The sequence below is a fragment of the Anas platyrhynchos genome, chromosome 29 (genome assembly GCF_047663525.1).
Source record: "Anas platyrhynchos isolate ZD024472 breed Pekin duck chromosome 29, IASCAAS_PekinDuck_T2T, whole genome shotgun sequence".
NCBI lineage: Eukaryota > Metazoa > Chordata > Aves > Anseriformes > Anatidae > Anas > Anas platyrhynchos.
In genome coordinates, this window is record NC_092615.1 from 1,278,216 (window position 1) to 1,304,242 (window position 26,027).

The following is a 26,027-nucleotide window of genomic DNA, read 5'->3' on the forward strand; positions in this document are numbered from 1 at the left end:
GTTACAACAAGAACTTTCAGCATTATAATTGTCATGTATGTCTTAATATCACTGACATGTCTGCAATATGAGGACACAAAGTGAGCACGGAAAAATAGAAGTCAGACAATGAATCTATGTTATGCCATGCTGCATAAGGGATATTGTGTCCACAAATAGAAATTTCACTAAAAAAAAAACAATTCCTAAAAAAGCATGCTTTAGAAGCATATAAAAAATAATGAGGTAAGAACCTAAAGAAATAAAGATAAATAATAATAATAATAATAGAAGGGACACATCAGCCTTTAACAGCTCCAAGACTGCCAGCCTGAAAATCAGTCTTCAGGAAACCAGGTATCTACCTGACCCTGTGATCACAGGTGTCCCTGCAGGAACAAGAGGAATGTTTTCTTACTTCTAGATGGCAAAACTCAGAAGTGTGTCAAGACAAGCAGACTCACCATGAGTGCCTCCGTGTTGGTCTCTTTTAATGCTATTTTTGTTAAACCATTCATTCTAGGGCTAGAAGGTTCATTGTCCGATAACACTATAACGTCCGGTGAGGGGACTCTCTTTTCTCTCTTTATTTCACTGCAATTCAGAAGGAAAATACAGGGAATGAGTTAATAGAACAAACTAACAAAAACGGCTACTTCACACTGCATAGCATTATTTATGACCCCCTGATAGATTATTCCCAAATCTCTCACATTCCAAATAAACCCGGCACAGACGAGTTCCATCCATTTCTATTCTCCTCCTAGATATGACACATTTTTGTACTGGTAAGCTTCATGAGGCAAAACATGGCCACAACAGACAGGAAAGGAGAATTCCTTCAAACCAGGAGCTTTTCCACCAGCCATGCCCTCTTTGTCAGAGGCGAACCTTGCTAATTGTGGAGGGTGAAGGCTCTGCTTGCACGGGGAGGACCACGTAGCCTCCCCTGGTCCAAAGCCACCAGGTCACTTAGTGCTGCAAAGCAAAACCAGCCCCTCTTCTCTTTTTCTTTGTCCTAGTGTAAGGGTTTTTACATCATGACCTTCCCCACACAAAATATTTGCCTGAATCCTAAGGAAACACGACTCAGCTCACATGTGTTCACTTACCTAAGTTTGAGCACTTCATGGCAGAGTCTTCTTCATCCATCAACACCACTGAGCTCTTTTGTTATTAACAGCAGAAACCTCTAACAGTCTCAACACACAGACACACACCTGCAAAGCTTTATCAAAAACTCCTGAAACGCGTCCAGATGGATGTTGCTTTTAACTTTTTATTTGGTTTTAGTGCTTTAGTGTCTGGACCTCACAGCTGAACTCCTGACAATCCATCACCTCTCAGCCCCACCACGTTTCATTATCTTGCAAGAAGAGCTGAACTGGCTTTGGACACGCAGCAGGGTCCCTGTCCAAGGAAATTTTAAGTGGAAGTTGAAGGCAGGAGCAGAACACCTTCGGTACCAGGATTTGGGATTTCAAACCGTAAAGCACAATCCTTGTGTGGCACGTGAGAGCTGAGAGGTTTGGCAGGAGCGGTACGGAAACAGGACAGCACAGCCCCGTGCACCGCCCAGGAAACAATGACAGTGCTTGCGAAAGGTCTGACAGCAAGAATAGCAGGAGAACGTAACACATGGCATTGTTTTGTTTTTCTTGTAACCCAAAACCAGAAGTAGGAACAATAAAGTTTACACTGAGAACCTTCCAACTTGCAGCGAGTTATGCTTTAGAAGAAACGCATAAAGAGCTCGTATCGAGCAAGACTAAGCAAATATTTAAGTGTGGCTTGTACTGCTCACTAATAAGAGATGTGGCATACGAGCACTCTACTCTGAAATATCAGGTGATCACTCCTCAGATCAAACAACAGTTCTTAGATTTAACTGATACCCCACATATCTTAAGAACCGAATAATTAATAAGGATAATAAGGATTAACTTAGTGTGAATTCCCTTTGCATCATTAACATCACCAATAAGTCCGGTAAAACACAACTCCAGTGAACACTCACGGCACATCAAACAGTACTTTGGATACAAAAGAACAGTTCAGAACACTGGAAAAAAATAAAAAGCAGCTTTTAAAACGCAATTTCTGTCTTAGTGAAAGAACACAGCAGAAGGTAGAAGTGTCCTCTAGAGGGCACAGCGAGCCAGGAAACCCCACTCGTTTAAACTCTGAGGCGGTTTCAGAAGTAGCAGTGGCACAGGTGAAACATTTCCAGCTTTTTCCTGCATCTCCAGGCACCAAACTGGCTCCTGTGGCTCTCGGCAGGGCTGTAACTGGCCCAGACCCAGCTGCAGCCGGCGCTGCAAGCTTCTCCTGGCGATGGCGAGCGGGGACAGCATGGGGACAGGGACGGCACAGGGACAGGGATGGCACGGGGACAGGGAGCCTCTCGCTGCTGAGCCCTTCTCAGACGACAGCTGGGGCTCAGTGTGAGTGAGGGGCTGGGATAGAATTGGAGCAGGGACGCTCGCCTTCGCTCCTCCAGCCTTCAGGCTCGGTCCCTCCCAAGAAGCAGGGGTCAGGCAGCAAGCCGAGACCCCTGTACGTGTGGGATTTGAACAGATGGACGGCTCTGCACCCCAAATCATGCCCGTTTCCAAACCCCAAGGGACCTTTCCGCCTGCTCCCCGCTTTGACCAGCCCACGTGGAGGGAATTTGCAGGATCACAACCCAAACACAGCACTGAAGGACTTAATTCAGCCGCAGACAGGACACTCAGCGATGCTTTTTAGAGGCTCCTTGACCCTTGCTCAAGCAGCAGTGACAGAACCAGGGGTGTCCCCACACCACCGTGTCACCCGGGCCACTCGGTGACACCTCACGGATGCCAACGTGGCCGTTCTGGTGTCAGTTTTGCCAACTATGGACCCATTTTTACAAACACCCCCCTGCCTCTGTGGGGCTGGCGCTCAGCCCAGCTCATGAGGAGGCCCCGGCCTTGCTGCACTCCCCACCACAGGGTCTGAGGCCGCTCCGGGGGGCACCCGGCACCCCCGGGACCCCCGGGTGCCGCGGGCGAGCTCCGGTCCTGTGGGGAGCGGGGCCACCGTTGGGTCACGTGAGGCGACGGGCACGTGACCCGCCACGGCAAAAACCATGGCAACGGCCGGTCCCAGCCGGTGCTGCCCGGCCTTCATTTTGTGAGGTGAGGCCGGGCCTCAGGTGCCGGAAGAGAAAATGGAGCGGGTCCGGCCCGCGGGGCCACGCCACGTCCAGGGGGCTCGCCGCCCGCCCCGGGGTGCCCACGCCGAGGGTCACCTGGTGGTGTTTGAGGGGAAAAAAAATGAGAGAAAACCACAAAATTAGCCCCGGCGGAGTCGCTTTCTTGCCTCACGGATGCCTCCTCGTTTTGTTTTCAACGAGGGAGGCGATGGTTAAAGACGACGCTCGCTGGCCCCGTGCCTCAGTTTCTCAAGATACCACAAGGATGGGAGAAGAAAAAAATAAAGAAAAAAAAAAAAAGAAAAGAGCTTAATCCCAAACTGGTTAAACAACATGTGCTGATAGGTGATGAAACACCTCAAGTGGAATGTCATCAGGTTTGAGTTCATCAGCAATTAGCATACTGTGCCTGAGAAAAAAGTAAAGATATCAAGTAATTACTGGTGCCTAGGTCGGGCAGGAGGAAAGCAGGGCGAGCTTGGGCCACCCAGCAGCTCCAAGACATCCCAGCAGCCGATTTGCACCGGGATGGAGAGCAGCCTGCCCCGCCGAGACAGCTTCTTGGGACACTCTGACACCGCATGAGCTGTCCCCCAGGTCCCTCGGAGGGACTGGGCAATGGCACCTCCGTGTAAGGAGCAACCAGAGCCTCGAGAAGCAGCCCCCTGAGCTGCATGGGGCTGCGTGCCCATCTGTATTTAGGAGAAAATGCTCAAAGAAAGTGCTCCAGATAACCACTGCTTCGCACCAAAATGTAATAAAAAAATGCGTCTTGTAGGATCAGGACATGAAATCTGGAACGAGGAAATAACGCCTGAGCATAAAAACCCATCCTTTACTCTCCAGCTGCAGAACAGAAGGAGATGAGACCTCATCTAAAGGCTTGCCTGAAGCCATAGGATTTCTCTTTGCAAGACACATCGTGATATTCCTGACAGCTCCGTTCTAAGATGCTTTTTAACAAAACCTGGATTAGAAACAACCACATTTGGAGTTTAAAAGTATATATAACAAAATCAAGACTATCACTCCTGAGATCCTCTGCAAAGGAAGCCAAGAACAGAGGATGTTCGCTTTGACTCTCCAATTCTGCTACTGAGCCTATGAAACCAGTACTACCGACCCATCCGCTGGCAGAGATGAACGTAATACGGAGCCTATTACACCTCCATAAAATCCTTACAGCATCAGAGCCACATTTAGGAGCATCTCCCACCTACCTACACCAATGGGTGAGTTGAGCCTGTTGATGCGAGACCTCAGAGAGGAAAAATCCTTTCTGCAGAGGGGAGACACCGCCTGCCTTTTAAAGGCGAGACACGCTGACCCCAGCAACAAGACTACTCGTGTTCACCATCACTGGATTTATATCCTCAGCAGCATGACCGATTTTATAGCGGATGAGCTGGCACAAGACTGAACTCCAGAAACGTAGACCAGAACTCTGCAAAACAATCTTCCTTTATAAAGGAGTTTTTGCTCTACTCTTTTGTTAGCCTGTGTGTAAAGCAAAAAATTTAAAACAGATGTTTCAAAATAAGAAAGACAATGGAAATATCACCACTTTCAGGAAAAATACTGCCACCAGCAGTTAATAATTTGGGATAGCTGCCCTGATACTGTGACCTTTATCCTCTGAAGCCATCAGGCATATCCTTCAGCTAAATAAAGGCATAGTTCTATTATTCTCACTTCAGCTTTCATAAGTGTTGCTGTCTCAATCACTTGGGCTTTACGCGAGAAGATGAAAACAGCACTGCTGCCCAGCTACATACATCTATTTAAGCATCCACAGCCATAAAACACAATTTAACAGAGACCTTGAAGAAAGTTGGTGTAAAGGATCCAACAAAGACCTCCGAAGTCACTAAGTGCCCTAGGAAAAAGGCCATGCTTCCTCTAATGCCCTCTTTTAAAACCGAGGGCACAAGGACAGATGCCCCACGCTATTCAGGAGTTCTCCTTTCCATCCTGTTGCATCCTCTAGCGATTCAGCGCACAACTACTCCAGGAAAAAAACAAACAAACAAACCCCAAACCAAACAAAAAAGGCGCTTTCCCACAGGGATGCTGTGTATTTAGTTGGTGATATGAAAGAAAGGGGGTCAGGTGGCTGAATCCAGCCTCACAGGTCTGATTCCACGTAGCTGGGGCAGAAAAAGATGAATTCAACTGCTGTTTGAGGAGAACACACCCGAGGGCTGAGGTATCTTGACATGGACTCGACTTCTCTGACTGATTCCCCTTCCTTGAGATGGAAGCCTCAATGATACATGACCAAGGAAAATAAAGTTATAAACTTAATGCCAGGAAGAGAAAAAGAGATGCCCAGGGCCTACTGGCTCCAGCAGAAGTTTCACCTCAGAGGATGCCCGCTGCAGCCCAGCTTGCAGTGAGCTTCACCACGTTAATGAAAGAACTCCAATATCAGAAAAAGCAGCCTGTGCATTTGTTCACACTGATCCAGAAGCATTACAACAAAATAAGCTGCCTTTTACAGACCAGAGCTCATCCGTGCTCTAAAACGCCCTTTCAATCCCTCTTCCAAACAAATAAATAAATAAACAAAAAAATCGATGCGATGCTCAGTTGTTAAAGTTACAGAACTACTGACCTGGATCACGAAATTCCCCACTGCAGAGCAAGAGACCTACAAAGCCTCATCCTGTGGCATGCCAACATCCTCTGTCTGTCTGTAGGTAACTGACGGAAGCATCACAACCAGTACTTAGTCTGAAGTTTAATCTACGTTAGCAAATATGCAGCAGTTTTGCCTCAGTCCATTCAGCAATCTCTTGTATACACTCATCCAAAAATACTTGGCAGGGAGGGAAGACAAACAAGGAAAGAACAAGCAATGCAGTAGGGAAAAGAGAGAATTTTTTTCTGGAGATATAATATCTACATGAATCAAAGAAGTTGTGATGGATCTAGCAATTGCGGTGTGAAACTGAAGCAAAACAAACTTCACTCCTTATCTGCCCTTCCTCTGAACATAAATTAAATTTTAATCAAAATATCTTTGCATTTAAAATAAAACATTAAAGTTCCCCAAGAAACTTTGGCATCAATTTTTTTTTTTTTTACAGCATCTCTTGGTAGAACACATACCAAGGGGTATTAGATGCAACATACATAAGCTGAGAAGGAGATGTGAAGGACGGGGCCGTGCCTTATTTCCAGTCCCATTAATGGGCAGAGAGGAGCCCATTACTGGTGCTGCACTAGCACCGATCCCAGTTAATTCCAGTAAAGTGGGGAGTTTGATCAGCCAACCCAGACTGCATTCTGATGTGCTTAAACACATAGTAAAATTTCAGAGGCAAATCCATCCATTTAGGAAGTTTTAAATGTGATTTGGCCAGCTTAAAAACAAAACAAATAACAAATCCCAAACTCAAAACCCTTCAAAGCAGCACCGTTTAGCATCCAAACCCTAACACGAAAATTCAGGGCACAGCAACTAGGCCAACTTTCATACAATCTCAAAACAATTTCTCTTCGATGTTATTTTTAATTATACCATACAACGGAGGCAGAACGTGATTATTCTGAGGTTCCAGAGCAGCATTCCCCAAGCACACAAATCATAACCAGCAAGACCTAAAATTAAAGGAAATAAAGAGTTCAGACAGATTGCCTTGAAAGCACCAACTGTAGGGATGCCTACAAACTCTTCATTCTCATCTCTCCTGGCAGTTTTCATTTAAGCAAACAAGCCGTGGCTTAAGTCAAGCCAGCTCACATGTAATTTCAAGCGGCGAGAGCTTAGAGCTGTGGGTGTATCTCATACTTGTGTGTAACACACATCAGGAGACAACAGAAGGGTGCAAGCAATTTTGGGGGAATATAAACCAAACGTATCAAATGCAGACTTTTTGGCTTAGCCAGGCTTCTATTTCTGCTGGAAGGAAAATCCAGACTCGAGCATGATGTGAGTAATACAACACAACGAATAGAGTAATTTGTGGATGGTTTTTTAAACAACTGAGACCCCGTCTGATACAGAATCTGTAAAAATATTTTATTTTTTTTTAATCAACCAGTTTTAAATTGTTTTTGATCAAGCTGCAATTAATGCAGACGAGATAGTTAATATTCAAATTCACCACTTGGCAAATAAATAGAGGAAAACAGCAAAATGTTCAGCTGCCTAAGAAGTCTTCCAGTTTGTTTTACGCAGGACATGTTCACCCTGAGATTACCAACAAAAAGTGAGAATTGGGGATAGCTATTTAACAACACCGTGCAGTTTTTGGGTGCTCCCATGAAAGAAGCTAACGATATAAACAGCCTCGCAACCACCGCAGCAGAAGCACAGCTCACAGTGGTCAAACCAGAAGCCAACTCTTCTATTTACATTTTATTAAAAATATCAGCATCGCTGCTGTAACACCACCACCATCCTGCCTCCTCCCTCTTCTTGTACCCCTGAGAAGTCTCAGCTGTGACAATACTGCAATGAAACCCATTTTGAGGTCACCTATTTGGAGACTTACTGTCATTTTGAAGATTCGGTTTAAGACAGCACAACCAAACTCAACAGAGCTGCTCACGGGGCCAAGTTGTGTTTTTGTCAGTCCATGCTCCCATCCCAGCTCACGAGCAAGGTTTTGCCAGATGTTACCTCAATGTTTTGGGATATCCTGGTGCTTCCCTTCCAGCACAGAGGAGACTTTGCCCCCGTAGACACGTCTGAGGACAGCAGCTCCTGGCCAGGTGATAAGATTGTGCCCAGGAACACAACTCGTGGTCTCTACCCAAGCTTTCTATGAGTAGACCAGAAATTGTGAGCTTAACCAAGCCTGCACGCACAACTAGTTTATTTTGTCTGGTTCAGGGAACACCACTAAAAAACCACCACCAGAAACACCACCATAGCCAAGTGCCAGACAAAGCAGCACAGATGAAGGGAACTGAACCTGGAGCACAACAAACGCAACGTGATGCAGCAGGCAGGGTGATCCAAGGCAGGCTCCAGGAAAAGGTGCCAGCCTCAGCTGGAAACAACTGATGTTGAACTCAGGGTGAGTGTTGGTAGGAGACTTCTGTGCTTAGGGGGAAGGAAAGAAGGGAGTGATGAAGAGAGGAAAGGGAAAGCAGAGCTTGGAGGAGCAGTCAGAGGGTACAACTCAACCAGCCTGGACACAAACGTTCCCTCTAGCACCCGTAATGACGCAGATCAGCGTATTTCAAAAGCAAAGCGATTCACACATGACACTATTTTACCATCCCACTGCAAAGGGTACGTGTTCTTATCAAAAGGGGACGACTCTTTCTTTCTTCCCATTCCTCCTTTGCAGTGGGTCCAGCTTAATTACACGCCAGCATAGCTAGCTCCCAGCGCTGCAAAAACGCCGTGCAGAGGAGCAAGATTTTGGTTTGGCCTTGGGTGACCTCTCATCAAAGGCTTCCACCACTACAGACTTTCTTCTGTTTCTTCTGGCATCAGAAAATGTGCTCAAACCAGCTCCTATTTTTAAATTTAACTTCAAGGTTTAGGAAAAAAAATTAAGAGAAATGCATTTTTCAAGTTTAACATGCAGATATTGCCAGGGCTATATTTCAAATTTTGAAAAATCAACTGATTTCAGGAAGATAATCCATTCAATCAGCTTTACGTCAGCTGAACTGTGATTATTGCTGGGCCACCTTTTCCAAGGAAAATATTATGTTTTCAGTTCTAAAAGCATTAAGGAAGTTTAAAAGCCAAAACACCATACATCACGAAGCACGAATTTACCCAACCAAGAAGTCTGTAGTAGTTCAGTCATTTTAAGCAACAGCCTTTATTCATCTCCCCAGAAAATCAGCTCAGTTGCTTTAAAAACACGGGTATTATGAAAGCTGCAAGCTGAATTCCTCTGAAGATCAAAGGTCTGGAAGGTAAGTCCCTCACTTAATTTCATAAGGAATTTTTTTTTTCTCCTTCCCCACAATTGCCAACTGTACTCTTATATATGCAAGGGATCAGATTCATCCAGAGACAAGTTTCCTCTATATCAAAGGCATCTTCAGACTCGGATTGCATTCCCGGGGTGGTGTTTGCATCCCGAGGCTGGTCGGCAGCGCTCCCGGCGCGGAGCACGGCATCACCAGGATGCAGGAGCCGAGCCCAAAGGCTCAGGAGCTGCTGTGCTGCTTCCAAAAGTTCGCAGAACCGTTCAGGCTCACTCTTTGCCGTATGGGAAGACGCAGGGTTTAATCCCTCTCTGTTAAGAGCACTGTACGAATACAGGTTATGAACGGTGCTCCAACTTAGAAACAGCATCCAAAGGGCTTACCTGAAACCTCACCAAATTCTTAATTATATTTATTATGATTAACTTCAGCGGACTTGGGATCAGAGCCTCCTTATGCGAGCATATTTTTTTGTATGGGGAAGCCTCCTCTCCCTTCTTGCTGAAACTAAATACAACAATATCCTCTTACCACCTGAAACAAGAAGGCTGTACGGAAAGAGGATGTTCTCTCATCTCATCTCAATAGGTGTTATTGTTCCAGATGCTCTCTGGGAAGTGAAGTGTACGGCTCCTTGTTCATCATCCTGTTTGTGCGCCTTGCAGCACACAAACAGAGCATAAACACTGGCACGCATTTCAAAAACAGAAAATCACAAAGAGCACATGCGTGTGGGGGCAAGTAGTACAACAAAAGAGCAAGGATACCTGGTTCCAATTTATTAGCTTTTTGGTATGAGCAATCTTTTTAGATATTCTTCAGAAATCACAGTATGCATACTTGTGTTAATGAGCAGTTAGTGATTAAGCCAAAAGATACCTGAAGAGATTACTCCTAGCCAGCACAACACAACTGCTTGACGTGGAAGTCATCTACCATCCCCATCAACTTTTCCTGGGCAAGACGTGAGTACCTCCCAACCATCAACTTCAGCAGCTCACAGAATCGTCCCTTTTGCAGAAGATTTCTGCAGAAAGCTGAAAACCCTCACTTTGCCTCAATTAAGCCGATGGGAAAGGTCTTGTTTTACAAATACCGAAGCAGTATTTGAATAAAGCTACCAGGCTCTTGCGATCTGCGCTACTTCTCAGGCATCAGAAGTCGGGAAAAGTTCACAGCTGAACTGCCATTAAACATCAAAGATACCAATTTTCCCAGTAGCACTCATAAGCACCCCTCCTCCCAATAACTCCTGTGCAGTTGATAAGAATCTCATGTTTTCAGTTTCTCACCTCAAATCTGCACTGCTGTAATAGCTCACATCCAAGCAGATACAGATTTATCACCCTGAGAACTGTTTAACCCATTTCGCGCAGACAAGCCTCAGTTCTTAGGTATTACCACTCCGACATCAGCCAGTGGCAGAGTGGGGAACAAACGAGGCTTCTGACTTCCCCTTCAACGTGCCGGATCTTTCTGCACTAAAAATAAAGTAAGGTCTTCAGGGTGGCAGAGTTTTTATCCTGGTACAGATGGAATCTGGGTTAGAAACACGGCGGAAGACTTGGAATCTGCCTTTAAAGCGATGCCCTTTCATCTGCGTGTCAGAACCACACGATTCATTTGTATATCTCAAATCCAAGTCAAAGGAAACATCTTACGTTTTTGCAATAAGATTCTCCAAAGTGATCAGCAACTTTGAATTCGTGCTTTCAGATGTCGGAATTCAGACATCTTAAGGAGGCTGGACCTTCAAAAAAGTGCTAAGAACCCGTCCTACAAAGAACTGCTGCAGACGGGTGATGCCTTTTCACAGTATTTCCAGTGTCAAAATCCACCAATTACTCTAAAGAAAAAGTCAGACTTATCCATACACACTCTGTCAGGAAAAAGAATCAAGTCGCAATTTAAACTCCTCTGTTTGGGCAATTACCATCTATTATTTTTCCCTGTATCACAGCTCAATTAAACAAACACAACCTTCTTCCTCACCTAAATCTCAATCAGCAGCTGGAAGTGCGTTCTCTTTTTAACCTGTGCATTTTTCTATTCAAGACATTTCTTTCCTCAGCTGCTCACCACAGCTGCCACTGCCGTCAGAGCTCGTGTAAGAAAAATCAGGAGGGAAGTTACACTGAAGTAGCTGTTGAATGTCACACCAAGAGCCAGAGCTGTGACTTACACTGAAGATTTTGATTCCTGCTACCTTTAAGACACGAGGAACTTCTTCCCAGTGCCATCTGACCACGTTTTCCTGTGCAGGTATCCCCAGTGCTACTGCACAAGCGCAGCAGCAGGTCCCAACTCACCTTTTTGAAGTACTCATGTCCACAGGCTCATCTCCCGTCTGAACCTCCACTTTAATGGTCGCTTTCACCTCTCCGCTTTTTAATAATCCTTGCACTTTTCCAGCTCCGGGATCTGTTTTTATTTTCATGTCGCCTTCCGCAGTTATATCAGTTCCTAATAGTCCTTTCTCCATTTTTAGTTTTTTACTGTCCACATCGTTATGCGTTACCTCACGTTCTAAGGCTCGTTTCTGACTTCGTGTCCTGCATGCTTCCTCTGTCATTGTGAGGCTCTGGGGAGAGAGGAGACACAACGAGTTAAGTACATTGGAAAAAAGTAAGTTGGACAAAACACCTTAACTTCAAAACAGGGCAAAGTACATCGGTTACTGCAAAAAGAAGTTCAGAAAGAGCAATAAAAGTTCTGCTGGTGCGCTCACTTGCCCTATCTTCAACATACATCTCAGGCTGAAGCTATTAAGCACCCAGCATCACCGTACTCGAGCTTTTCATGTTAAGCAAAAACAAACAAAAAAAAGCCAAACAAGAAAACACACACAGACCCCTCCGAGTATAAACCAGAAGCAGGAAGAATAATAATAATTAAAAAAAAAAGCCTGCACCAGAGCACGGGAGAACACACAACCCCTACCCCCCCCCCCCCACTCCTTACACACACATTAAAAAAAGTTTGGACCGCTACCAAAAAGCAGGAAGAACGAATGTATTTGCCTCACATGCAAATAACCGTAATTACAAAATTCGAGATTAGGATCTCCCTGGGACCGCTGCCACGTCTCTCCTAGGACCCAAGCCCGGCTGCGAGTTTCGGGAAGCGGGCGTTACGGGGAGACGGGACCACCACACCCTGCGTGGAGAGAGGCTTCCATGTTTCTTGACAGCCTGCCACCAGGCGCTACGGCACTGCCATTGTAATAAAACCGCTCAAGTTGAAGACTTTCTCCCCTCCTGGCGAGAGGAAGGCTGGGTTGGGGGGGACCACGCTTAACTCCTCGCCTGCCAGCGGCGCGGGGAGCCCGGCTCCGGGCGGGCTGCGCCATGGCAGCCGGCACTTCGGTACCTGCGGACACCCCTCGGACGCGGAGCTGAGTCAGGCTTTGATCCCATGACATCACTGGGCTCCACATGACCCTTCCCAGGATGCAGCCTGCGAGACAAAGCACTTTCCAGAAACCAGTCTGAGCCGGCGGCAGGCAACCCGCAGCGGGGTTAACCCCGCCGCCCGGCCGGCACCCGCCGGCGCCCGCAGCATCCCCGCTCCTCCTCCTCCTCCTCCTCCTCCTCCATGCTCCTCCGCTCAAGGCACCAAGGAGGTAGCATGGGGGGAAAAAGGGGGAGCACCCCCTCCCTCCTCCCCCTTGCATTCCCAATTAATTAATTTTAGGAATTCCTCCCATCCCAGATCACCCCCCCCCCCTTAAACTAGATTTCAAGAGCAAGGCCGATGCACAATAGTTGGACAAAGTCTTTGAAATGTTTTTAGTGCTGGGAGATTAACATAATTATGCAACGTAATTAACCTCTGCTCACCCCCCCCCCCCCCCTCCTTCCAGCCCCCCGTTATTCAACAATGTCATAAAGCGTTAGGTGAAATCGCAGTTTTGGTGCTGTAAGCCCTGTGCAAGTGACCGCAAGTTTCTCCGTGCGGTGTTGTACAAAGAATTTTAGTGCTGTTTTTTTTTTTTTAAAGGAAAAAAGAAAAGATGACAATCAGTCAATGCACGGAGCAGCTCCGCTCAGCTGATCTGCTGTGCCAGCCCGACCGTGCCTGAACTCACAGCAGGGAAAGGAAAGTGTGCTCTGCTGAAGCTGAGCTGATTTTGGTGTTTTTGAGAGGTAAATGCAGCACACGAGAGGCAGGCAGCAGCACCCAGGGCTCCCAAACCCCACTCGGGGCTCAGCACCTCGAGAGCACAGCTGGAAGTGCAGCCAGCCCCTTGCTCTAAGTGTCTCTGCTGAAAATAAAGCAGCAAGGCGATTGCTTCTTGCTCTGAACGAGCAATCCAACAACCCGACCAGGAATCACAGAAATTGCTCCCATTAACTCGCTGCGAACGTACCAGACCCCAGAGCTAAAGCAACGGGCTGCCCAGCCTGCTAGCAGCCAGCTCACATATACCGAGATTTGCCACCGATCGCAGACACTTTCCAGGAGCATGACTGCTTAGTCAGCAGGAAACCTCCTCTAAAATAAAAAATAAAAAGATGCCCGACCTGGGATCACTTTCAGCACCTTCATATTTTGCAGTCTTGCATGGATGAGCAGCACCACTCCCAAAGCCTGCGCTGATCCGATGGCTACAGCAGCCTGTGCCTCCGTGCTTCAGGGACTCGGGCCCCAAGTTTTAAAGGTATTTAATAAGATGTAATTGCTGCTACTTCGTTATCCCCATTTTTGATTGGGATGGGGAGAAGCAGTACTTTGAGCTATGGTTGGATATTTCACACCAAACTACAGGCAGAACTCTGCACACTCCCGGCTCCATCTCTCTTACCTGCACTAACATCACAGGCAATGGAAACAGTCTAAATCCTGCATTTGCAGTGAATTTATGTAAGAAATATTACACAGCCAAAATCACAGCAGCAGCAGAAAACCAGGTAATGAACAATTGCAATGGAGAGGCAGACACTGGGCACCCCACTCAGCATTTCCAGGTGCAAACCCTCTGTGTGTAACTCCTCACACAAGTCAGCCTTGATGAAAACGCAGGATGCACCTTTCCAACAAACCCTTTCCTACTACAGATTCTCCACGATGTGGCACAGCCCGGTGGCAGACAGCCTTGCTGATGGCCAAGCCCTGCAGCTTCCACTGGCTCAGGTTTCCCCCATCTCCAGCTCCAGGAGAGCCAGCACAAGGCTGGACATTGGAAATTCGGCATCACCTGCGAGCAGTTAATTAAACCCATTTATTTTTGCAGCGCTACCTGGCACCCTGCAATTCCTTCCCAAAGGAGAAGCAGCCACTTGTTCTTGGAACATCACCATCACTCCCTTACCAGATAGTTAACCCAAACTTTGAGCTGGAAAAGGTTTCATCCTCCTCGTGTGTTCAGTACTCGCTGTCTGGAGGCTCACAGGGTCAGTTCTCCTTGGAGCAACGGTGCTGCTGCTGCTACGGTAACTTTTCTGCAAACCAAAACTCAGCCCAAGTTTTTGTTAACAGCACAGCATTTTTGTCACAACAACGTGGGCTGGAAGGCAGCAACTGGAACAGCAATTGCTAGGGAGAAGAGTATTTGTAGCACAAGGGAAACAGCACGTTGTGCAGACCTGCGTTACCAGAGAGACCTTGGGACTAGATTACACCACGATTTTACAGCTAAACCCGAAGAATGCAGGTGCAGGCTCAAGGTTTATCCACACTGTCACAGGAAGATCTGTTTCCACGGTTCCCCTACCCCTGCAATACTGATTAAGTTGTACTTATTGTAGATGAGCCCTAAAATAGTGGCTTTAACCCTTTTGGGAAATGGTACTAGAAAAGTTTGCTGATGTGGATGCACATGCGGAGAGACCTACAGGAAAGTAAGTGTAGCATTGGGAGAAGGAGAGGAGAAAAAGGACAAAAATAACAAGGAGGATTTCTTAAAAAGGTCACTCTCCCTCCTTTTTCAGGGAAAGAGAGGGAAACTGGTAGTGCCAGAGGCTTTTATGGGAAGCACCTGTGTTACCGGGCCTCATCTGCTGCACCATCAAAGTAGGAGGTCAGTTCAGCAAGTCTTCTGCAGGATGGATTTCACACAGTGGCCAACTACGAAGCGCTTCCCAAACCAGCCTAAATTCAGAACCTGTAGGAGAAGACTGAAACCAAGAACCTGCCCTGGGAGAAGAGGAGGAGGAAGGAGGCACCAGCACCAGCAGGGACATCCCAAAAGGATGTGAGCTGCTCCTTATACGACACAAGGGGGTAAGAGAAACCCCAGCTGAGGTGGGGAGATAATTCCCACCTGAGGGCAGATCTGGCATCATCCCCAGCAGGTTTGATGGCACGCCAGCCATCAGACGAGCCTTTACCACCACTGCAAAGCAGCACCCCACCAGTATCGCCAGTACCTTGGCTCCTACAAATTCCTCTCTCCACTCCCAGAAGGAAACTGTCTGTTGGGGTGGGGGAAGACGCAGAGCCCCTCCTAACTCCCACAGACAAAAAGGGCAAGTCCTGAAGCACAACAGAGTTTGTGTTTAGATTTCACAACTTTAACCAAGAGAAAAAAAAAAAAAAAAGGAGGAATGGATCTGTACACTCAAAGCCTGTATTCTCTGCCATGTTCCAGCAAGTCCACTGAATTTATTGAGATCACATCTCACCAATTGATTCCACCAGATGGGAATAAATCAGCTGGATGTTTCAAAAATACCCAGGCTCTTTCAAGGATAACATAGCAGTTTTGAAGCTATTCTCTAAATCCCCAATCTTGCTCCTCCACCACTAACAGCAACAGGACCAACGTGAAGAGTAAGCAGCTCTGGTTCAACTCGCCTGTACCTTTATTTTAAAGAAGGAAGAGTAAGTAAGGGCTATGCAGTAAATTTTAAGTTTTTATGGATGGTTCTGCTTTTTATTACAAGGAACAGCATAGCTTGGGGCGGAGCGCCCAGGACCTAAGCAGCAAATGCTCAACTTTAAGTGCCATCGCTGTAACAGATTAACCACTATGATCAATTCAAAAGGCAGTTTAGTGAGCAACATAAAACACTGTAAACTCCTCGGACTGCAGGCCACGCGATTACACCTGGTCAGCCCAAAGTCTCATCAAGGAGCAAGTCCTCCGTGCTGTTCCGCTGCCCTTTGAGCACTCTTCCAACAGGAAAAACCCAAACCTCCTTGGGGTTCACAGCCTGGGTCTGCCAGCCTGGGGAGCATCGCACACGGTGCCAGGGGCAGGGAGCTCCTGCACTGTTACCTGCTCGCTTGTTTTTGCCTCTGCCGGAAAAGTTACAGAACAGGGAAAACGTCAGAAAGTTCCAGTTTGGGACTAGGGAAATTAATTACTCCGTACTGATTTTTCCAGATGTGCAATCCAGCCCGGAATAAACCCAAACAGCTGCAGAAGCCGTGCCTGGCTCACCCGGCTCTGCCCCATCAGGGCACCTCCAGGCAACTGGGGAGCAGCCGGAACAGGTTTGGAGCACAAGCACACGCAGGGAACGCTGACACCGTGCATGGAGACGAAACCACAATTAAAAGGATAAAAAAAAAAAAAAAGGAAAGAAAAAGCACGCTTTGCTTGCTGTTTGTAATGTACACTTCCACTTTTCCCTGCATCACACTCAGTTATCCGTATCGCCTCCTTTCTCCACTCCCATTCATGATTTATAACTTCCTCATACAAACTTCAAGTAATTCCTTCACAGGAAAGCACTTATGCTCACTTTTTTTCTTCCCCTACTATTTAGCTCAACTTGGTAGCATGAAATAAAAAGGGCTGGAGTTAAAATTACATCCTGAGGCTTTGCTAGAATCAACACTGCTGGTGAGCACCAGCAGCAGATATGGGCTCAGCACAGACCAGTTGCAGACGGGCTCCAATCCCACAGCAGCCGCACACGGACCCGTCCGGCTACGCGATATTCACCCTTTTCGGTAGCCAAAAACAAAGATCAACAACCCTCTTTCCCAGCATGAGCTGGAAACTTTTACAGTGAAAGGAAAGGAGGAAAAAAAAAAAAAAAGAAGCAAGGTTACAGAAGAGGAAACGGGGAGGTTAAGACGCATCCAAGTCAATGCCCCTGAGTGAAAAGAAGTCAGAGATGGCTTTGGATATTCCCTAAATGCAGCTGATCACAAAGTTTCAGGCTCAGCAGTCGCTGGGACCCAGCACTGCCTCTGGCAAGCGCGGCCGCCCGGACCACCCGCACGCCCCCTCCCCACCATGCCCACCAATTAATTTCTCCTAGCAGCATGCAGCAAAGTTCCTGTAAGAAGTTGTTTCAACTGAGCTTAATTATGTCATAAGCGTTTTTTTTTTCCCTACATACTCACTGATAACGAAGCCAGAAGTGAGATCTCTTTGACACAGCTGTTAAAAATGATTGTGTGTGTACCTCTGCGTGAAGGTGTTCATGTCTGCACGTGTATTAATGTGCATACATGTGCACACACAGGAGCTCGTGACCTTGTTGTATGAATTTTTAGAGAAATACACTTCGGCTATCCAAATTAAGAACTGACTTGAAAAGAAAAGAATTAATGCAATAGGGGAAGGATGATAACAGAGGGGTCAAAAAAATAATAGTAATAACAGCACAAGGCCCACACCTGAGCTCCCCTGGGCACCTCAGAGCCTGTCCCTTCGCTGAGGGAGCTGAGGCGATGCAGGTGGATCCCCTGGCTGTGCCCACCATGCCCCCCACACCACGTCCCCCACAAACAGGGCAGCCGCTGCCCAGGTCCCCTCAAAATGGGGCGAGGGGCAGGAGGGCACCCAGTGCCCTCAGAGCACCCACAGCACGCCCTGGGCCTGCTGGCAGCCCCGGGGCCGGCCGAGCACGGCAGCCCACCAAGGGTTAAGCCCTGCCATTTTGGTGCCATTCACCGATATGTCCATTAAGGGTGTTACATAACAAAATGGCAGCCCTTAACCCTTCCCGTGCCGGCTGAGCCGCGTGTGCTCACGCACAGGGGGCCCAGCGGCACCTCCCGGGCACGGCAGCCCTGACACCCTCCCCCCCTCCTCCCTTTTCTGTCATGATTATCGTTTCCCCTCGCTGCGAGCGTGCGGGGGAAGATAAGTGACCTTGCTGAGGGCTGCTCAGTACTTGTGGTTAAAAGGAGAAGGAGCCCACAAAAGTTTCCTGCGTGCCGGGGTGCGAGGCATCGCGCAGTGTGGCGGGGAGCACTTCTGGCCGGCGAGGGGCCGGCGGCACAGCAGCGGCTTACCCACAGGCTCCAGAAGAAAAGCACCTCAGGGGCACTGGCCTGACAGATTATCGAGCGAGAACAGCTGGGACTCGGGGTGTGGGGGTCCCAAGGGTCCCTCCGACACCCCTGGGCCTGCAGGAGCAGCTTTGTTGTCACCCCAAGGAGCAGCGGCGCCGGCCAGCCCCAGCGCTGTGCCCGCAGCGCAGTAGGAAGCAGCTCAGCCCTCGTTTGACTAAATATTTACCAAAATTAACAGACAAACATCTGTAGGAGCACGCTGAAGCTCCGAGCACCGCAAATGTTAAGCTCTGGTTTTGGCCAGAAAGGAGACTTTGCAAGCTGGAGTCGCACTGCACGAGGAGTCACCAGTCTGCCTTCCATCGCTTTTGTGTCAACTCGCCTTACAAAGAAAATCGCTATTAATGCAAGGTTTGGCTCCGTTTGTGAAGGAAACCTGCACTCTAATCATTACCTAAGCGCTGTGTGCATCGGAGAAGTGGTCACAATTCCTAACAGAAAGCTCAATGTGCCATATAGATTATATTAAACATCTAATAGCTACGGCCCGTAAAAGTCAATCTAATTTGCTAGAATTCTGTGAGAACCTCACAGAAGCACTGTCAGAGTGATCTTAGGAAAAAAAATGCTTAATTTTTTTGTTTTAAATCTTGCATAAAGTGAATAGGCATTTTCCTAAGCCTCTTTTACTGGTGGTGCTCTTCTCTCCTGAGAGCACCCAGCCCTCCAAGCCCCATTTCACGGCCCTGCCGTGGGGATGCGGGCGCTCTGGCAGCACGGTGAGGTGGTACCAGCTCTCCTCACACTCTGCCATCACAATTCAGAACTGCAAGGCTTCCAGCAACGAGGGGGTTCATTGTCACCCCCGGGGAATTCGGCTGAAGGAAAGAGGACGGAATCAAAATCATTTTGTTTAAAAGGCAGCAGCACGTGGCCTGGTGCAGCTTGGCAGGAAGGATGCTGCCTCCCTTTGCCGTGTGGATTCTCCATTCACGTCAGCCCCTCGCAGATACTAGCTAATAATTAAAAACTGTTTATCCCGTGTTTATTTTGACTCAGAAATAAAACCTACTGCTCAGAGGACTACAATTCGATTTTAAATTTCATTTAAATATTAAGTAACAGCTCTGTAGATTGCAATCAAGTCCCCCCCCATTTCATGTATGCTTCTTATTAAAGAAGGGATCTAGGTTGGTTCATTTATTTTATGCAAGAACAGCAAAATTAGCATCGTTAAACACCCCGTCACAACAACAATCAGCTTTTCCAGCACCGCATGCTGTGCGTATTGTAACACGGGTGATTCCTCGCTCCTCTGTGTCTTAAAAACTTAAAGGAGAGGCTCTGTGTGCACAGACCATCCCAACGGGCTGCAGCATCACCCTGCCCGAGCAGGGCCTCACTCCGGATTCATTCAACCCAATATTAATTATTTAACACAGCCGCAGCCCAGCCATAGAGGGAATTAGTATAAATGAATACAAAGGACTGGGCACTAAAAGAAAGATCTGAGCGACTTAAAGAATTTTATTCTTTTCCAACCACTAGCCTAATTCTTCTGAGAAGATTTTGGATGCTATATTAATTCTAAGGGCCACTGCTTTGGGTGTAAAGGCATTTATTTAGAGGGTACTACTTGCAGCCACTACTTGAGGGATTTGTTTGACCTGAATTCTCCCCCAAGTTTTATGGATCTATTTTTGTCTAGAAACTACTGGGCAGGAAGTCTGCTAATGACTACGTCTGGGCTTTGTATTACCAAAAAAAAAAAAAAAAGAGAAATCACCGAGATTCCTCAGTGCAGAACAGCAGTTAGCATGAGTTTCGATAAGGGTTCAGAGCAGCAGTATTTGGGTAACAAGCTGAACTGGCAAAATAAGATAGTATTTATGCACACATCGCTACAACTTCACAGAGCTGCATTTCAGGTGCTTTAAGTCACTGATCAAGAGCGCAGATTAAGAAATTTCCACAACTGTGGTGAATACGTCGAAGTGTGAGAGTGATACAACTACTCTCACTGCTACTCCCACTCCTTCACCACTGACTGATGTCATTAAAGAGGATGTTTTTATGATTTCATTTGGTCTCATGAAAGGTGGCTCTACTACGCACAAGTTTGGGCTCTGGCTCAGTTCTGAAGCTGACTATTTACAAATAGTAAATGAAGTAATCAGTAAATCTACCAGCAGAAACATCAACACCTACACTAGAAAAAAAAACAAAACAGAAGCAAGGACCAGAAATGCTTAATGCTGATCACGAGAGCCTTGACAATGTCTTTTAGAGGGGAAAAAAACAGAACAAAGACAACCATTGGACAAATCCTATAAATTACTATTTCTAAAATGCTTCCTTTGACAATAGGGTGAGATGGGTGAGCACCATCACAGGACAGTTGCTCCAGAGAGCTGTCTACTGCGTTACTTCAAGTACGCCGTTAGATCACTGCCAGAGCTACAAGCGAGCTGCAGAAACTTCATTTCCATTCACCATTTTTCTTCTGGGGGTTGCACAAATGATGAAAACCTACAGGAGTCTCAAGGGAAGAATTTCGGTACGCTTGCTTTTGCTTCTCTTCTTGTTCAAGACTGAAAATACCGTGCAGCTGTTGTGAATGCCCAGCTAAAAGGAAGCGAAACTTCTTTGTTTGCCCATTAGCAAGCTGCGGAGATTTACGTACTTTGGAGCGTTGATTAAACGCTAAGTGAAAGGCAACGTTTGGTTAAGGCACAGGGACCAAATCCAGGTCCAAGTTTAGTATCTGAGCTCTGCCATCCTGGACAAGGCAGGAGCAGAGGTGAAAAAAAAAAAAAACAAAAAACACCCGTGCACAACTCCTACCCGTCAGCGAAGTTCATGGGGTCCACCTGGGGTCCTGTCCAGGCCGAGTGGCTGAAATTGACTGCGCAGAGGGTCCTGAGGGAAAAGACAAGTAGTTTAGCACTCCTTTAGTCTCCCTGGTGACATGCCCACCGTCTTCATCCAAAGCACACCCGCTCATGAGACAGCGGTCCTAAAACTCCACTGCCCATGTGAAAGGTGACGAGACCACATCCTTTACATCCTATTACTCGAACTGGAAAGGAATTGCAAGTCAGGCTCATGTTCCAATGCTTTGGGATTAAAAACAAAAAGCACACACAGAAATATTTCCATGACTACTTTTCTTGCTCTGTATTTCTTTTCTCTTTGCTTCTTCCCAGAGGAAGCCAACGGCTTCTTGGTACCCCTGCTTTGCCCCAGATACCTCTGGAACCAACATCCCCAGTTCTAACTGACTGTTTCCCTGTCCCCAAATACTGCTCCAACATCATTCCCATGGGGTGAGCCTCCAGGCAGCCCCAGGCTAGCACAGGGCCAAGCGCACAGGCAGGGAAGCACCACTTGAAGACGCATCTCCCGAAGGAAACTTATTTACTCTTCCCCAAACCGACTGTGGCATGACCTCAGAAGGCACGCTGCTATACAGACAAACGCCGACAAAAATAAACGTCGCATTTCATAAAGGTTTTCAGCTGCTTTCAGCTTTTCATTTGCCCAACACGCCAGCAGGCCCCTGGACCAGCATTTTAATAGCTGCGATGCAGGGACATGCGGCAAACAAGGCAGTATTTGTCCAGCGGTTTAGGCTACCGTGGCTCAATGCCACGACGCTGCTGATGGCAGAAGAGCTTTGTAGCTTGAGTGAATTTCTTGAGGAGCCTCTGTACTCCAGCTCCCAGCTCGAGGCAGCTCCAGGTCCTCCTCTTTGTCCTCGAGATCTTTCCTCTCACCTCTTCCACCCAGCACCCAACTGCAAAGCTGGTTTTTGGTTTGTGCAATGAGATCACGCAGTGAATAGCCAAGATATGACATGAAGGCAATGCTCCTTTGCATTTATTTCTAAGGAGGTTTTGGTGGGATAATGCAGACCAAGTCAGCTGTCCCCTGTTCCTGGTCACACCAGAGGACACATCCCAGGTCCCTGCAGAAGCTGCCACGAAGTCCAACATAAAGCAGAGAAGTAGAAGTGAAAGGAATTAAGGACTTCTTAGCCAAGTTTTGCTCCTACAGGAGAGCATACAAAAAACATCCTCACGCAGATGATGCTCACATGCTTTCTGCTTTTTTACTCCAGAACAAGCCCTGCTGGCCCACACTTGCTTATGCCCTGCAGAAACCTTTTTATCACCCTGCACATACAGCACATGACATTCACACCTTGTTCTTCCCTCGCTAGAAAACAGAGGGAAAAAAAAAAGCCTGCGCACAGTGGCACAGTAAAACCAGCTCATTTCACCATCCAACAGGGCCAGCAACTACCTGTGCCTGCAGCAGGAGGTCCATCAGCACCCAGCACGGAGCAGACACCACGACAGGAGCCACGATGCCAGCAGCGAGCCCTGCACCACGCACACCGACACGAAGCAGCAGCGTTGGGCTGGAGGTGGAGCACTGTAATTGATGCACGCCGGCTGCCAAGACGACTCCTTGGAAGCTCGGCCTCTTATTTCTAGCTAAGCCACCAAGAACTCTGAGTCATTTCCCTCCTCAGAAAGTTGTGCAGAGCTGTTTTCTTTTGTCCAGCGGGCAGGACAACAGCTCACCGATTTCTCCTCCTCCTTCTCCCTGCCGGACGGGGAGGGGATGCCGAAGGGTCGCTGTCCCCGGCACGCTCCGCCTGTGGTCGGTCACCTCCACCAAAGGAGCTACAGCGAGCTCAGAGGTCATCTTGTCCCAAAAGCTGGGAGATCCTGCCCCGTACGACTCGTTTGCTTTACTATTTTCAGCACCCAAAAGGTTCCAATAGGTTCAACGCATCGCTACGGAATTGCAGATACGGGAAGTTAATGAATGGATACGCAACCGCGTGCGGGCCCTGATTAGCCATCTAGAGGGCAGGTCTTGCTAATTATAGCTCATCCTATTAGCCCAACGCTTTTCTAATTAGTAGCCCACTGAAAACCATTGCTAGAGCTACTTCAGGGCCTTCACAGGGGTCTGACAAGCGATGGGCACTGCGGGATTTCCATGCTGCTCCTCGTGTGCCTGGCCAGGACGTGAACCAACGCTCCTCCATCACCAAAACCTCCAAAATGCAACCCAAAAGATGCCGGGTCGCAAAAGGAGCTGTTGTGTTAATCGAGAGCTACAACACTACTGCAGCAAGAAGGAAGCCACAAGTTGTGATGCTGCTGGGGAAAAAAAAAAAAGGGGGGGGGGAAAAGGTGTTATTTGTATGGTGGGGATAGCGCTGGTGGGACCGGTGCAGGTCGTGGTGGCTGAGGGATGGAGCCCACGCCACAGGGACAGCCTGCACGTCTCCAAGTCCTCCCTGAGAAACAGGAATGGGGCGACACGAATGGGCTGGTGGCAGGGTTTTAGGGGATTTTGGGGGAGGTTGGTGCAAACAAACAGGATTCTTCCCTTCCGACGTGCTCTGAGCTGCCGAGGCGTCTTCCTGAAGCCTGCGGCCGGCCTCCATTTTTAACAAAGCGCGGAGCTCGGCTCCCAGAGTGCTCCTGTCATGGGCCTAAAATAGTTTTCATCTTGCGAGGACACCAGAGGAGCACTTTAACTGCTTCACTGCCACAAAACGCTGGCGGCGCTGACCCCACGCCGTGGAAGTTTCCCCGGCCGGCCCCGGGTGCCAAGCGCCGGGCTCGCCGCGTGGCGCAGCCTCCTCCTGGTTCTCCGGCACGGGAAGGTGGCTTGCACGGCGCCGAGAAAACCAAGGTTAAAATGTTTGTAAAAGGGTGTTGAAGGAGTTATTTTTAAGGCATCTATTTAGGGCTTCTCGTAGGAAGCGGGCGATTAAACGGTTAAGGCTCGGAAGTGAAACTCTGCCTAAACAGCAGCTCCAAGTTTTGACAGTGCTTCCATCAGAAAACCTCTCTGCAGCAGGAGGCAGCCTGCGGCCGAGCCAAGGCGTTGGGTTTGAAGCCAGCCACCCAAGAGACATGGTGTCACCCCGCTGACCCCTGCCCACATCCCCCAAACCCTCTGAGTCAGGGCAAACCGCACGTTTCAGCCCCCAAAAACTTTCCTGTTCCGACTCCGAGCATGGCAGGACGGTCACAGCCCAGCAGCAGTTGATATTCTGAAAAATATCCCAATTCTCCAGCATTGGGATGCGACAGCCGGAGAGAATCACGGTTCTCACTCTGATACAGCAACTTTTAAAACTGTGCCAAGTGAAATACTCAGGAAATGCACCAGGCACGGGACTGGAGGTACTTGACCAGCAGAGCAGAAATCACAGCTACTTGTTCAGAGTTGATTTTGTTGCTTGGTGAAGGTTTTTCCTCTACAAAACGATGCTGAAAGTTGTAGATCGGTAAAACTAGGCATTGCATTTTTAGCAACACCGCTGCATTCCTGCAGCACTATCCGGAAAAATTACGATCCGCTCAAATTCAAGAGATTTCCCATGCAAAAGGCGGCTTTAAAAATCTAATATTTTCAGAATAAGACGGGCTCCAGATTCTCTAAGAAGATTAAGGCACGGAAACTATGACACAGGTACCCCCGTGCAGCACTGCTGCTGCACATGCCTCCTCAAACAACCGAGATAAGAAAACTTCTGTACTTTTTGGAAGGCTGAGCGAACTGGTCAGCAGAAAAAGGAGTCACGTTTCAATTTAAATATTGACACACGAGGGGCTAGCTTCTGTCTCATGCGCTCAGGCTTTACTTCCATAAACATTTTTGAATACGGGAGTGAAGCCTTCCAAGTATTGGTCTAAAGAGAGAACCCGAAGCTGTACAGAAGTATCAAGCGGGGGTTTTAAGCACCAAAATTTCAGCTGAAAGCACTTCGGTACGCTCCAAAAATGCAGCCTCCTGCCTGCAGGCGTCTCAACAGAATTCTAGGAAGAGCCACTGGATGGAAATAATAGTCACGGCACTTGTGTTAATACAAAAGCCATCATCATGGAGTGGGGAAGCACTTCTCTGGCTTTTTATGAATGTGCCAATCCACTCGGTACCTGGAGCACGTCAGTGTTTCACCAAACATTCAAGAATTGCTCTCTAACTTCTCCTGCACGCCCCAAGACCCCCGGCGAAAGCTCCCGAAGCCCCCCCTGGCCGCCCACCCTCCGGTTTCAGCCTCCGTGCAGCGAGGTGCCACCTCGCAGGGAGGCAGAAAAGCTCCTTTCAGATGCTCGCTAATACCACCGCCACCAGTTTATTGTGCACAAGTCGGATGGCAAATAAAACCGGTTACAAATTAAAAGTCTCCCCGGCTCCCTCCTGAATTCCTGCGCCAGGGATAAAGCAGGCGGCTCCCCCCTCCCCGGCCGTCAATAGCATTCCTAATTACCCCCCTTCAGATCAATCAATGCCTGCGCTTTCGGGGCAGGGGCGCCGGGAGCCGCGGTGACCCGGGGGCGAAGCCGGTCCGCAGCGGGACCGCGTTGTGCCAGCGGCCAGGGAACTGCTCGAGGTAGGAGCAGCAGAAATAGGAACGGGAAAACTACTTACAGGCAACGGCTGCTCTTCAGACATGTCACCCCGGCACGTCCGTCCTTCGGGGGAGGATTATTTTGCAGCATTTGTTCTCCTAGAGGGTGCCAAGCCAAGGGGTGTCAAATCCCGTGGGAGCGCACGTGGGGCTTCAAGGGGCATCCCTGGATTTCCTCTGGGGTCTGGGTGAGCTTTGGGGACCGCTCATGGCAGCGCAGATCTCGCTGCTCATTTTCTGGTGTCCAGCTCCACTCTGCCCCCTGAATCCCACCACGAGTACGCAGGAGTATGTAGGAAAATGGGGAACCAGGGAGCGAGTTTTCCC

At 48.1% G+C, this 26,027-nt stretch overlaps 1 protein-coding gene across 15 annotated transcripts in view; it reads right to left on the bottom strand.

The window, feature by feature from the left end:
• The window catches only part of GATAD2A (GATA zinc finger domain containing 2A), a 62,003-nt gene that overhangs the window by 12,114 nt on the left and 23,862 nt on the right, over nt 1–26,027 (bottom strand). For 11 of the 15 annotated variants that reach the window (XM_072029273.1, XM_072029264.1, XM_027472400.3 and 8 more), the window contains 3 exons: nt 21,098–21,172; nt 11,368–11,639; nt 444–573 (listed from right to left, as the gene is read on the bottom strand). In XM_072029273.1, the coding sequence (XP_071885374.1) occupies nt 444–573; nt 11,368–11,630 (393 nt within the window). In that variant the 5' untranslated portion in view covers nt 11,631–11,639; nt 21,098–21,172. The other 4 variants (XM_072029271.1, XM_072029270.1, XM_072029269.1 and 1 more) reach the window with 4 other exon arrangements.